The sequence below is a fragment of the Drosophila bipectinata genome, chromosome 3L (assembly GCF_030179905.1).
Source record: "Drosophila bipectinata strain 14024-0381.07 chromosome 3L, DbipHiC1v2, whole genome shotgun sequence".
In the NCBI taxonomy this organism is placed as follows: domain Eukaryota; kingdom Metazoa; phylum Arthropoda; class Insecta; order Diptera; family Drosophilidae; genus Drosophila; species Drosophila bipectinata.
In genome coordinates, this window is record NC_091738.1 from 6,612,708 (window position 1) to 6,625,496 (window position 12,789).

General features: G+C 42.7%; 2 protein-coding genes across 3 annotated transcripts in view; one reads left to right on the forward strand and one right to left on the reverse strand.

Annotated features, from left to right (window-relative positions):
* LOC108128342 (elongation factor-like GTPase 1) overlaps positions 1-12,789 on the forward strand; it is a 71,076-nt gene that overhangs the window by 57,905 nt on the left and 382 nt on the right. Inside the window, exons 4-5 of the mRNA XM_017245870.3 lie at positions 1,903-2,087; positions 6,956-7,167. Coding sequence (XP_017101359.2) covers positions 1,903-2,087; positions 6,956-7,144 — 374 coding nt within the window. The 3' untranslated portion in view covers positions 7,145-7,167. The remainder of the gene's footprint in view (positions 1-1,902; positions 2,088-6,955; positions 7,168-12,789) is intronic.
* Positions 7,239-10,552, reverse strand: LOC108128344 (lysosomal proton-coupled steroid conjugate and bile acid symporter SLC46A3). 2 transcript variants are annotated; one of them, XM_017245872.3, is made up of 5 exons: positions 9,804-10,552; positions 8,243-9,049; positions 7,836-8,174; positions 7,444-7,772; positions 7,239-7,388 (listed from the first exon to the last, which is right to left on the reverse strand). In XM_017245872.3, the coding sequence occupies exons 1-5, from the start codon at positions 9,816-9,818 to the stop codon at positions 7,271-7,273; spliced, it is 1,608 nt and encodes a 535-aa protein (XP_017101361.2). In that variant the 5' UTR covers positions 9,819-10,552; the 3' UTR covers positions 7,239-7,270. The 2 variants fall into 2 exon arrangements, with proteins under 2 accessions (XP_017101361.2, XP_070135388.1); XM_070279287.1 differs by lacking the exon at positions 9,804-10,552 and adding an exon at positions 9,616-9,734.

Sequence of the window (12,789 nt, forward strand, 5' to 3'; positions counted from 1 at the left end):
GAAAGATGAAACTTTATTACTGAAGAAGTGAGTTTATTTTTACACTCTCAAGGTTTTAGTTTTTTGAAAATTAATATTTATGAAATAAAAGGTCTCTATCTTCTATTCTTTTTTATGGATTTTAAAAACTTAGTGTTTTTAAATTGATTAGTCAATTTACTATGGAGATATTTGAAGAAAAAATTCCAAAGAAAAACTAAAAAAAAAAGTTAGATGCTACAGTTTTGTACTCTCTATACCAAAGCTTCTTATTTTAGGGACAAGCCTTTCTATATTAAAATATTATTTTTCTTTATTCTTATTTATAGATACTAAATCTAGCTCTGAATTGATTATGCTCAGATAGTTCCGAATTGTATTTAAAATTATTTTTCTATTTATTAGTATTTCTCATAACACCCAGTTAAGCCAACTTAAAACTAAATACCCTAATCACCTAAAAAGTACAATAAAAATTTCTAATTACATAAGTATTTCTCTCTGTGCATGACCGTTCACGGCGACAGAGAGCTGGAAGAGAGCCCGCAAGAGAGTATTTGGTAGACTGTGGATATGAATGAATGAACATGTTGTTGCTGCTCTCGGGCAAGTGTTGTTGTTGTTGCTGCTCTTGCTGCTTTCCCGCTGGTGGTTGCAGCATCCATTGCCGGTTGGTATCTGTGAGTGTGCGTGAGGTATCTGTGAGATGCATCCGGCGTGGTATGGGTGAGAGCCCAACAGCAAGGTGTCTCTGGCTCGCGTGCTTGGCTTAAAGAGAAAACAAAATTAAATAAAAAAAAAAATAAATAAATATAAAAAAGCCAAAACGGCTTTGCCGCTTCCGTTGCATCCTTTCGGACGTTTTTGCTGCCTTGACGGTGCCCGGAGTTGGTTATTTTGTTTTTGTCATTTTTACTACGGCACCGGAAACTAATTCCTGCTTGGGCCTCCAGCTCCTCCTCCTCCTGCTCCTCCTGGTGCTGCTACATTGGGCCTGCTCCTCTTGGTCGGTTTTTGCCCTCTTTGCTGCCTTGGTTTCATGTTTGGGCTTCGGTCTCGTAGCGCATGCCAAAAAAAAAGAACAACAGAATAAAAAACAGCAAAAAATCAAGAAAAAGAGTTTAGCCAGAAAGGAAACTGAGCCTGGCAAATGATCGGGGCTTTAAATGCTCTTCCAGGCTTATATTAAAAGATATAGTTTTAATTATAGGTATCTTTAGAAATCTATTTCAGTCCTTTAAGAAACCCCTTAGAAGTAAAGAGGTAAAGCAATATGGTTTGGGAGCTTATGGATTCTAAAAACCTACCTCTATGTCTTTGTTTTAAAACCTTTAATTTTCAAAGAAATGTTCTGAATTTTTTATGAAAGTAATATCTTAAGTTCTTTTCCCTAACGAAATACTTTATTTAAGTAAATAATTTAAGGATTTCACAAGAAAAGCTATTGATTTCAGGAACCCTTTAGTTTCAGTTTAAGAACTCTTTGAATAAGAACTCCCTTAACAATTCCCTTCTACTATCCCAACTTAAGAACACTTTCTTATAGAGTATATAGAGAGTTGAAGAGAGGTCTGGAAACGGGTCTCCTCCATCTTCAATCTCCAGCTTGGAAGTTCAAGCGAAAACGCGCGAGGTTCGGCAGAAAGCCCGCCAATTTTATGGGCCAAACCCGATAAGATTTCATTTGTTTACGAGTTACCTTGAGACGCTTCAACAACAACAACAACAAAAACATACATACACCTCTTACTATATATATATATATGTGTATATAATATATGAGTAGCATTAACAAGAAAGAACTTCAACTGAAAGGCGGCCATTGTTGATGAAGGTTTCCCTTTTTCCCCCCCGTTTCCAATTCGATTTCTAGCTAACGACCAACAGCTGATCAAAGAATATATCTTGTGGCTCCATTTTCAGGTAAAATGTATGCGGTAATTGGCCGTAGGCACGGCAAGATCCTCTCCGGGGATCTGACCCAGGGCAGTGGAAATTTCGCGGTCACCTGTCTCCTGCCCGTGATCGAATCGTTCAACTTTGCCCAGGAGATGCGCAAGCAGACATCTGGCCTGGCCTGTCCGCAACTGATGTTCAGTCACTGGGAGGTGAGTACTGTACAGTTAAAGGTCCTTAAAAGGAACTGTGGTATTAGATACTATTTAATATTTATTTTATAGGAAAATAAATCTTTTTCAATGATTTTTTTTTAGAATTTTTTAAAGCAAAGTCATTAGTCTTCAACTTTAAAGCCATCTTTGGAAGTTGCCCTGTAGCTCGCTGAGATTGTTGGAGCAGCTGTTGCCAAGCTGGGGCACAAGTGCAGCGTCTGTCCGGCCATATGCCATGTGCGTGCCTTACTTTCTGGCTCCTCTTCTGCTCTGGAGGCTGCCCCAACCTCTCCCTTTCTCTTTACCAATTTCTGTGATTTTTTTTCCCCCAAGATTCTCGCTGCCAGTCTGTGGTCAATAAAAATCTCAGCTTACGCTGTGTGTTAAGCCTTCTGTTACCTTCTGTTGAAGTCTTATAAGCTAAACCACAGACACCAGCTAGCTAGCAGCAACATGGCAACAGCAGCATCATCATCAGGGGCAGCTTCGTTGGCAACAACAGTTGGACTGAAAGTTATATGGTCCATTTGAGGCTGCAGCTGTGTGCCAAGCTCGTAGTGGTAACCCAGACGACTCCACTCTCCTCCTTTCTCCATTCCGGCATTCTGACCTTGTCGTGGGCCACTCATAACCACCAAGATGATGATCTCTTTCCAGCGGAAACCACCGAGATTGGTCAAGATGGGCTATTATGAGAGAGTCTCCTCAGAGATGATTCAAAAATCAGCATGATAGAATTAATCTTAACTTCCTCAGATACATTGTTGTTTTTAATTAGGCAACACCTTCTAAGGTTTAAAGGAAATTGGTTTCTTTTGTCGCCTGTACAAAGTATTCCCAGAGGTCTTTCGATATCTCTATATCTATGGATTTCCAGCCAATCGATAACAACAAGTTTTCGTATAATGACTTCCGGCGATTTTCTATTTCTTGGCGTCGGAGCTTCGTATAATTTCTTACGCATTTCCAGCGCCAGACAGTGGCCAAGATAGTGGTCAGGTATCCGAGAGGTGGGGCATCTACTACTCTGTGGTATCTGTGTGTGGAAATCTTAACGGAAACTAGTTTAGCCAGCACTAGTGGAAAAGTATCTGAGAGATAGTCAATACAATTTCCATCATTATTTTGAAAACAATTAGGATTTCGACTTGCCTTTCGCTCGAGCAATTAAAACGGTTCAGTACTCTGTCCACGCCCACTTATCAGTGTGTTGGCCAGTGGCCTCCGCCCCAACCCTTTTCCATTTCCACCTCTGGTGTGTGTACCTGCCAGGTGAGTGAGTGGGCAGGCAGGGCTCTGGGCCGTGGGCGCAGTTGTCACGTGCCCATAATAACAACGAAGGCGTCAACTTCACTCGAGTGGCCAACTTCTGGCTCTGACTGTGGCAACGGGAAAAAAAGGGCCTCGCCCGGAGGTGTTGGCAGAGGAAGAGGAGCGTCCAGAGCGTTTGGAGCGTTCCCCCAAAAAAGCCATTTGAATTTCTTGCTACATCATGCCCCACAATAAGTTCGTTAAGCTGCAACGTCTCAAGAAATCATCTTTGCAGAGATACGACCTTAAAGCTCGTCTCTTGGAAACTGAAACATGAACCTAAAACGACAAAAACTAATTATCTGTTTTCATAAATCATAAATATTAGTGGCTTTAACCCAAAAGACATAGGTTTAAACCTTAAGATACTCTGTTTCTGAAATAAATAGTTAGGAAAGATACTATTTAAAATAATTAAAATGCACTTCCTTGGGAAACTTGGAATATATTCTTTTAATTAAAACTCTCTCTGTTTTATGTCTATGATCCACACCTTACCTAACCCTACCCTTCAGGTGGCTACTGTCTTTTGTTATTATTTAATTTGGTGCTTCCTTTTGTTTTTTTTGTATTTTTTATTGGTGTCTCCACCTTCCCGGCTGCTGCACTTCTCATCTCGTTTCTTGCCACTTGATGAACCTGAAGATTGTTATTATGATTACGTACGTGTGTGTCTGCAGCGGGTTGGGGGGTTAGGTGACAGGAAGAGGGTCAAGACCTGCAGCCTACCCAAAAAAAAAAAAAATAAACCAAACAAGAAAATAAAAAAAGAAAAACATAACATAACAACTTTGGCTACTGGTCTTACTTTTAGGACGCTCCAGATCTCCTCCTCCTCCTCCGGTGCTGGTCTGGTCTGGAGTGTTGCATATGATTTGGTTCTGGTTGTTGCTGGTGTTGTTGGTTGTTGGTTGTCGCGCTTTGCATGCAAGACCTGAGCTCTGGAACTACTTCAAAAGCATAACAGCCACACCAACAACCACATCTGAAAATGTGAGCAAAGAACCAAGGTAAATAACAAATAATCTGATAACTCGTTTTGTATACCTGCCACAGCCACAGCCACTGCCTGCCTGCCTGCCTTGCCCCACCAAAGGGAAAGTCTACGCCGGAGACAGTCCGTGGTAGGCGTAGGGTTAGGGTGTGGGGGCTGCAGTTCACCCCCGGAGGGGCAGGAGGAGAGCATGGTAGTGCCCTAAAGTCTGCCTGGTGCGAATAAACATACACACAAATGCACTTGAAGAAAAATTCTACAAAAATTTTATATAGAGAGGGAGGATATAGTCTGGACTTGGCTTTATTTTTTACTCTGCTGGGATATATATCCATGGCGAGGCAAGTGTTTATCCAAGTGGCCAAAGGATTGCTCTTATTGTTGTTGTTGTTTCGCTTAAGTGGAACGTGGTTTGCATTGTCCGCTCGCTGGCTGTCAAAATGACGTTCATCGTAGTCTGTAGTCCCCAGTCCCCATTCTCGCACACTCTAGAGACTTTTGGAGACGGTGGGGGCGGGGGGCCCCCAAGTCTTTCGAATCAACTCAACTCGACTCGAATCGAATCGAGTTATTCTCTTTGGCCCCGGTCTCTTTCACAGTCTTTCAGCCAGTTTCTGGCGCGCGATAATAATCTCAACTTGGTCTTGGCCGCGGACGCGGACAGACGGACAGATAGACGGACACTGGGACGGACAGAATGGACTTAGGGAGGGACGTATGGCAGCGTATTTCGGTAGCTGCCGCGTAAATTACCTGCATACAAACCGCGCGCGGTCGGACAGGTAAATACACACACTCGTACGGACACACAAAGATACAAACACGTGGAGATACAGATACTGAGATACACACAGCCACACACACCTCAGTCCATGTGTGTGTTTGTTGATGTCACGTCGTTTGCTTTTGGATTTTTGTTTTGGTTTTCGCGGCTGCTTCAATATTTTTCTTAATATTTCTACCTTTAGATTTTGGGAGATGGTTGTGTGGAGCTCCAAGTGGGGAGGGGGAGGGGGAGGAAGGGCTTGGATCGTGAGGAACTGTGAGGAATGGTGAAGGTGGAGAGAAGTGGGAGACTAACCTCGGAGTTGGGGGAGGAGACTGAGCCTCTGGCTGGCCTGCAATCTACAGCGTGATCGGGAAAGCAGGACACTGGCCATAATATGCATGTACTTGTTGGTAGTCCCCCCCTATATATTAACCTATGCATACCCCCCTTTTCTGCCAGTGTAATCCCCGGCCCTGCTGCTAGCTGCTCATTTGTCTGGCCCGACTCAGACGCAAGTTCTGCGCACTTCTGGAGCACTTCAGCTGCCACAGGGTCTCCTCCGTTTTCGGTCCAAGACTGGAGTGGGAAGGATAGTGGCCTGGAGGAGGGGATGGGTATAGTATGGGATGTTGCTGCGCATGCGCAGAACCATTTTGCAACGGATGGCAGAATGCCTCGGGACTCGAGATGGGTGTGCGTGTGTGTGTATGTGTTGTGACAGGGACTGTGAACTGGGATTTCGAACTGCGAACTGGGATTGCCTTACCTTGTCGAGGACTACTGGCTGTTGTGGTCTCTTTAGAGCCTGGATCCCTCCAACCCTCGATCGCTGCCCCCACTTGGCGTTGTTCGTTGTTGTTAAACAAGCGAATCGTTGTGCCCGATAATGATCTACATGGGATTGCGAAGATGTTCGAGGGCCCGCAGTTTAGCGTAGTGCGAACAGATGGCCAGAAAACACTCGTACACAGGACGAAAAAGGGGTAGAAGGTTATTTAAATTCAAGAAATCCTTTTAACGGCTGGTAGCTCTTGAAAAATGAGCTTCATATAATAGGGATTTTAGTCCTTGCTTCCCGAAAATATTAATAATTTCTTTCTCTGTGAAAGCTGTATCCTGAAAAAAAGGCCAACAATGCCTGTGCGTCTCAATCGGTTTCAGGGCAAGCTCAGTCATTGATGGGGGAATCCAAAGTATGGAATAAAACCCAAAATCTGTCAGAGGGAGAGGAGATTTTCCAGGGAAGTGCTCGACACCCGCCCGCTGTGTCAACTCAAGTCCTTGCTGAAAAAAAAGAAAGAAATACAAAATACAAAACAATGCAGATCTCACACCAGAGATTCTCAAGTGGTTCGCCTTGCAGGAGGCAATCATCAATCAAGCGTGGACCGAGTACCTTTGAAGAGAGAGGGAAGGTTCTTCACGCCATTGAGGAAATGCCTCGTACAATTCTGCGTATCCTGGCGAGCCTGCCTTATCACGCAATGCGTGTCCCTGCGTCCTTTGAAAGTCATTAAGCGTCGAGTCCATTGTCGATGCCTCTCGAACCCAAAACAATGAAGATGTGAAAATGCACGCTTTCCCTGCCGGGCACACAAAAGGATGCTCAGCCCATAAAACCCAACCAACCCAAATCCAATCCAATCCAGTGCGAGGCACAGGCGCAGGCGCATAGACCCAGCGACGCCTCGTCCTTAGTCCTTGTGTCATTCCCTATTGTCTCGTCTCAAGTGCCTAAATGATTTCCTGGAAGGCCATTCACACTGCGCGTTCTTCTCTTCTCTCTTACAGGTGATTGATATCGATCCCTTCTGGCTGCCCACCACCGAGGAGGAGCTGATGCACTTCGGCGAGAAGGCGGACTCCGCCAACCGGGCCAAGCTCTACATGGACAGTGTGCGACGCCGGAAGGGTCTCTTTGTGGACGAGCAAGTGGTGGAGCATGCCGAGAAGCAGCGCACCCTCTCCAAGAACAAGTGATTCCCCCCTGGATGCCTCTTCGGGTGAGTCTATCTTAATAAGGGGGGAACAAGTAATAAATTTCATAAAAATTATATTTTTTATTATCTGAAAATTTCTTATAATTAATAGGAATTAGTTTTAAAGTTAATCTTCTTCGGTTGGGACATCCGGGGCAGCTTGTTTTTTGGGTATAAGGCCACTTTCTTTTTCTGGAACTTCTGGGACAGCCAATGAGTTCTTTCCCAGAATAATGTGAATGCACCTAAAGAGATTACATTAATTAAAAGATTAAATTAATTAATAGTTAAGTAACTTACAATATAAGCACAAAAACAGTCAACTGGGTGGCTATCGTCAGCATGAAGACTGCCCCTCCGTTGTTATTCGATTTAGTGGCACGGTAGAGCTGCGAGTAGCACACCCCGCTGATGAAGGGCACCGCATTATCGCAGACCGCTAGCAGGGCAAACACCTTGCCGCGCTCCGAGGTCGGGACTATTTTGGAGGTCATTGCCCGGATCATGGGACCCACAATCGGACCCAGACTGCAGACCACAGCTCCGGCATAGAGCAGATCCGTGTTGTCGGCAAAATAGAAGAACAAGCGGGCTATCGTATGCGCCCAGGTGCCGATGAAGATGATTATCTAGTTTCCAGGATGACCCAATTAGTTGGGATTAGTAAGGGGTGGGTGTAATCCTAGACTTACTGTATCCCTCCAGCCCAGGACCTTGTTCATTAGAGGCACTGCCAGCAGCATGGCAATCACGTAGGCCGACGACTTGAAGGTCTTGAAGCTGCTGTACGAGCTCACGTCCCAGTTGAACTTGTCGAGGGTGTACATGTACAGGTAGCTGCCCTCGTCCCGCTGGAAGGTGTAGAGCGCCATGCTAACCAGCAGGATAATGAGGAAGCTCCGCCGATGACCCCGCCGCTTCTTCACGAGCACCGCGAACGAGTCCTTTACGTGCTGCTTGTCGAAATAGTCCACCCAGAAGCCGCAGTAGCCCAACTCCCTGAGAGAACGCTGGCGGGGAGTGGTTTGCCACTAAATGGAAACGAGGTGGAAGTTAAGGGTTAGTAGGATATTATTCTCTAAAGGCCTCTCACTCTCACCTTGAGGGCAAAGAAAGAATAGATAATAGCCAGGGCCAGAAGGCTAGCGTTTACGGTGAACATATCTGCGTAGGACTGATTGAAGACCTTGTAGTAAAGATGGGAGCCCAGGGCCACTCCTGTGGGCATGGCGCTCAGGTAGATCACGTCCAGAATGGTAACTCTGATGGTGCGCTGCTCCAGCGTTGATATGTCCGAGATATAAGCGAAGCAGGAGGCGAAAATGGCCACATCCGCTCCTGTAAGCGCCGATGGCAGCGTAGCCGAGTAGATAATGTTCTGAACTGGCCAGGTGGGCATCTTGGCGTTCACCACAATCATCGTGGAGTAGATGAACTTGCCGAACAGACCTATCAGCAGGGGCAGTTTCCGGCCACGACGATCTGAGAATGAGCCCAAAAACAGGGCCAGTATGATGGGGAAGACATGGGCGGATATGTTCTCCCACTGCAGGAACCAGGCGTTGGTTTTTAAGGAGGCATCCTTGAACACCTTGTTCTCCGGTAGATTGATGTTCCGGCAGATCTCCTCCGTAAAGTTATTGTTCACCCGACACGACTTGTACAGGAAGAAGTTCTGCTCCACCACCGAGGTGATCATGAAGGCGAACATGTACAGGAACATGGTGGGCTCCACGGAAATGGAAGTCACCACATGCCATGTCCACTGGCAGAAGGAGCGCCTCGCTGTCACCTCGCCAAGATTGGGACTGGTGCTATTTTCGCTGGCCTGGCTATGGCGTCTCTGTTGTGGTGTTGCAATGGCTGTTCCTTCGACTCCATTTTCGCTGCCATTTCCTGTGGGTGCCTGAAAGTATGCAATGCATTTTGCATTCGAGTTGCTTTGCTTGGTAATTATTTTTTATGCTGGCAATGCTGCTAGATCTCGACAAAGTTGAGCTTTGAAACTCGTTTCCAAACAATAAGTATGAGATACACAGCCAAGGGGTAGTTTTACTTGATAAACTCACTTATTTTGAAATATTTAAATTTTAATTATAAAGTTTATGGAAAATATTTTAATTTTAATACACAATATTTTTTTTTTTTAAATTTTTTAACTTATTTTTGTAGAGTATTAGCAATTCAACTATATTTTTAAAATAATCATGCCATGTGCTTTGTTGACATACATACTATGTATTTATTTATTATTTTTGAGATAAGTGTCTTGTTACAATACTTCTAATTTGTATGACGAATCACTTTTCTTTGTTTTCTTTCTTTTATTCACATTTTTAATTTAAAATCAATATAGTTTTTAAGTCAAACATTATTGTATTGTCATGGTCAAGGTCACTAGAACCACTTCTGTTGTATTCTCAGCATTTTTTGAGCAGAATTTTTCCGCTTGGCGTATACGTAATACGTAACCATTGAATGAAACGATCGCGTCTCCAATTATTCTGATTTATTTGATAAAGTAAAATGAAAACTAATTGATTTGAAGTTTATTTTATTGTTGGCTTGCCGGCACTCTCACTTTGTGGTTGATAAATTTAGCCGCGTTGCAAAACAAAAACAAACCATTTAGCGGCAAAATGCCCCGAAAAACCACTCACCTCGACAGCGCTCATTTTCGCTCTGCGCACTCGCAAGAGTCTCTCCCGCTGTTAAATAATGTTGGCCGGCCTTCGGCTAGGGGTTGAGATAGAGAGCTTTTTATGCTCTCGCAGCTTTCAGATTTCAGATTCAAATTAGAAACCGCCAACTGCAGCTTATCAAAAGATTGTTTTTAATATTTGCATGGCTATTCCATTATCCGATAGATTGTTTGTTTTGCAAATTGGTCACTTGATTACGTTATTTACGCTCTATTTTGATTACGGGGTATATTGGCTTTTGTGGCTGCAGTTTGCTCTATTTAATTGCTCTTTAATCGAACACACGTGTTTGATTCTAACTATTTTATATTTTAATTAGCGTCTAGCGGAATTCTATGGATTTCCCCCTTATCACAACCCTTTACCGCACGTAGTTCTCACTTTCCGTTCAATGTCGAAGACGTCCAATGGACGATAACAGCATCGATAACAGCCTTCTTTATTAAACCTTAATTATAGACTAATTAAGTTGGGATTTACAGCTCTGGACACTAATTTAGGGGACCACTAAAGTAGCGATACGCGATACCAACAGTGTATTATGTCTGAACAGATTTACGGTTTAATTTTTATTGTTTCTGGAACTGCTGTTGCTTTTTGCTTATAAGGTACTATAAAGGTGTATCAAATAACGTTGCACAATTGTTTTATATATATGGTTCTATATATATTCGTATATATATTATATTTTGTACCGCTGGGTTGCGACTGATCCGCGCAATGGCTAACTGAGAACTGAGAAAAACAGGGGCCGTTCCGTTCACTCTTAATGGCTTATCAGCGAAAAGTGCTGATACTGATTTCGATTGGCTTTATTTTAATCACGTCTTCGATTTCGATTACCCATAGACATACCCTAGCAATAAAAGCTATAATTTTTGAATTGGTTAATTGGAAAATCGTTTTTGTAATTACAAAAAAAAAGTTTGTATGTTATTTTACCAAACACCATTTATGAGTCCGATCACTACAATCTGTAAAAAAAGATTGAAAAAATATAACAACAAATATCTTGGCCAATTTTTGACTTTCCTCATTCAAAACACTGCTTAATTATGGTCTTTTAATTTTTCGAATATTTTCCTCCAGGAAATTTTCTGAAATTGTGAGTTTTTCCGATTGGCAAACTTTGGCTCCTTCTAATGGCCATAGCTCTGACAATTATCAGATCAGGAAATAAAGTACCATTCAGTAATCAGCGAACCCAGGAGCGACTTTCCTCATTCAAAACATTTCCTAAATATGGTTTTGAAATTTTTGAATTTTTTCCTAGGGGTACCCCTATAAAAATGTATGTTTTTCCGATTTCCCCACTTTTGGTCCTTCCGATGGCCATAGCTCTGCCAAATTGTATCCGATCAGGAAATAAAGTACCATTCAGTAACCAGCGAACCCAGGAGCGACTTTCCTCATTCAAAACATTTCCTAAATATGGTTTTGAAAATTTTCGAATTTTTTCCTAGGGGTACCCCTATAAAATTGTACGTTTTCCCGATTTCCCCACTTTTGCTCCTTCTGATGGCCATAGCTCTGCCAAATTGTTTCCGATCAGGAAATAAAGTACCATTCAGTAATCAGCGAACCCAGGAGCGACTTTCCTCATTCAAAACATTTCCTAAATATGGTTTTGAAATTTTTCGAATTTTTTCCTAGGGGTACCCCTATAAAATTGTATGTTTTCCCGATTTCCCCACTTTTGCTCCTTCCGATGGCCATAGCTCTGCCAAATTGTATCCGATCAGGAAATAAAAAACCATTCAGTAATCAGCGAACCCAGGAGCGACTTTCCTCATTCAAAACATTTCCTAAATATGGTTTTGAAATTATTCGAATTTTTTCCTAGGGGTACCATCATAAAATTGTGTTTTCCCGATTTCCCCACTTTTGCTCCTTCCGATGGCCATAGCTCTGCCAAATTGTATCCGATCAGGAAATAAAGTACCATTCAGTAATCAGCGAACCCAGGAGCGACTTTCCTCATTCAAAACATTTCCTAAATATGGTTTTGAAATTTTTCGAATTTTTTTCTAGGGGTACCCCTATAAAATTTTATGTTTTCCCGATTTCCCCACTTTTGCTCCTTCTGATGGCCATAGCTCTGCCAAATTGTATCCGATCAGGAAATAAAGTACCATTCAGTAATCAGCGAACCCAGGGGCGACTTTCCTCATTCAAAACATTTCCTAAATATGGTTTTGAAATTTTTGAATTTTTTCCTAGGGGTACCCCTATAAAAATGTATGTTTTTCTGATTTCCCCACTTTTGCTCCTTCTGATGGCCATAGCTCTGCCAAATTGTTTCCGACCAGGAAATAAAGTACCATTCAGTAATCAGCGAACCCAGGAGCGACTTTCCTCATTCAAAACATTTCCTAAATATGGTTTTGAAATTTTTCGAATTTTTTCCTAGGGGTACCCCTATAAAAATGTATGTTTTTCCGATTTCCCCACTTTTGGTCCTTCCGATGGCCATAGCTCTGCCAAATTGTATCCGATCAGGAAATAAAGTACCATTCAGTAACCAGCGAACCCAGGAGCGACTTTCCTCATTCAAAACATTTCCTAAATATGGTTTTGAAATTTTTCGAATTTTTTCCTAGGGGTACCCCTATAAAATTGTACGTTTTCCCGATTTCCCCACTTTTGCTCCTTCTGATGGCCATAGCTCTGCCAAATTGTTTCCGATCAGGAAATAAAGTATCATTCAGTAATCAGCGAACCCAGGAGCGACTTTCCTCATTCAAAACATTTCCTAAATATGGTTTTGAAATTTTTCGAATTTTTTCCTAGGGGTACCCCTATAAAAATGTATGTTTTTCCGATTTCCCCACTTTTGCTCCTTCTGATGGCCATAGCTCTGCCAAATTGTATCCGATCAGGAAATAAAGTACCATTCAGTAATCAGCGAACCCAGGAGCGACTTTCCTCATTCAAAACATTTCCT

Bases quoted from the DNA above. Each gene is read 5' to 3' on its own strand.
- LOC108128344 (XM_017245872.3), bottom strand. The intron at 7,773-7,835 runs GTAAGTCTAGGA...CCTGGAAACTAG, and splicing joins TCCTGGGCTGGAGGGATACA to ATAATCATCTTCATCGGCAC. The intron at 7,389-7,443 runs GTAAGTTACTTA...TAATCTCTTTAG, and splicing joins ACTGTTTTTGTGCTTATATT to GTGCATTCACATTATTCTGG.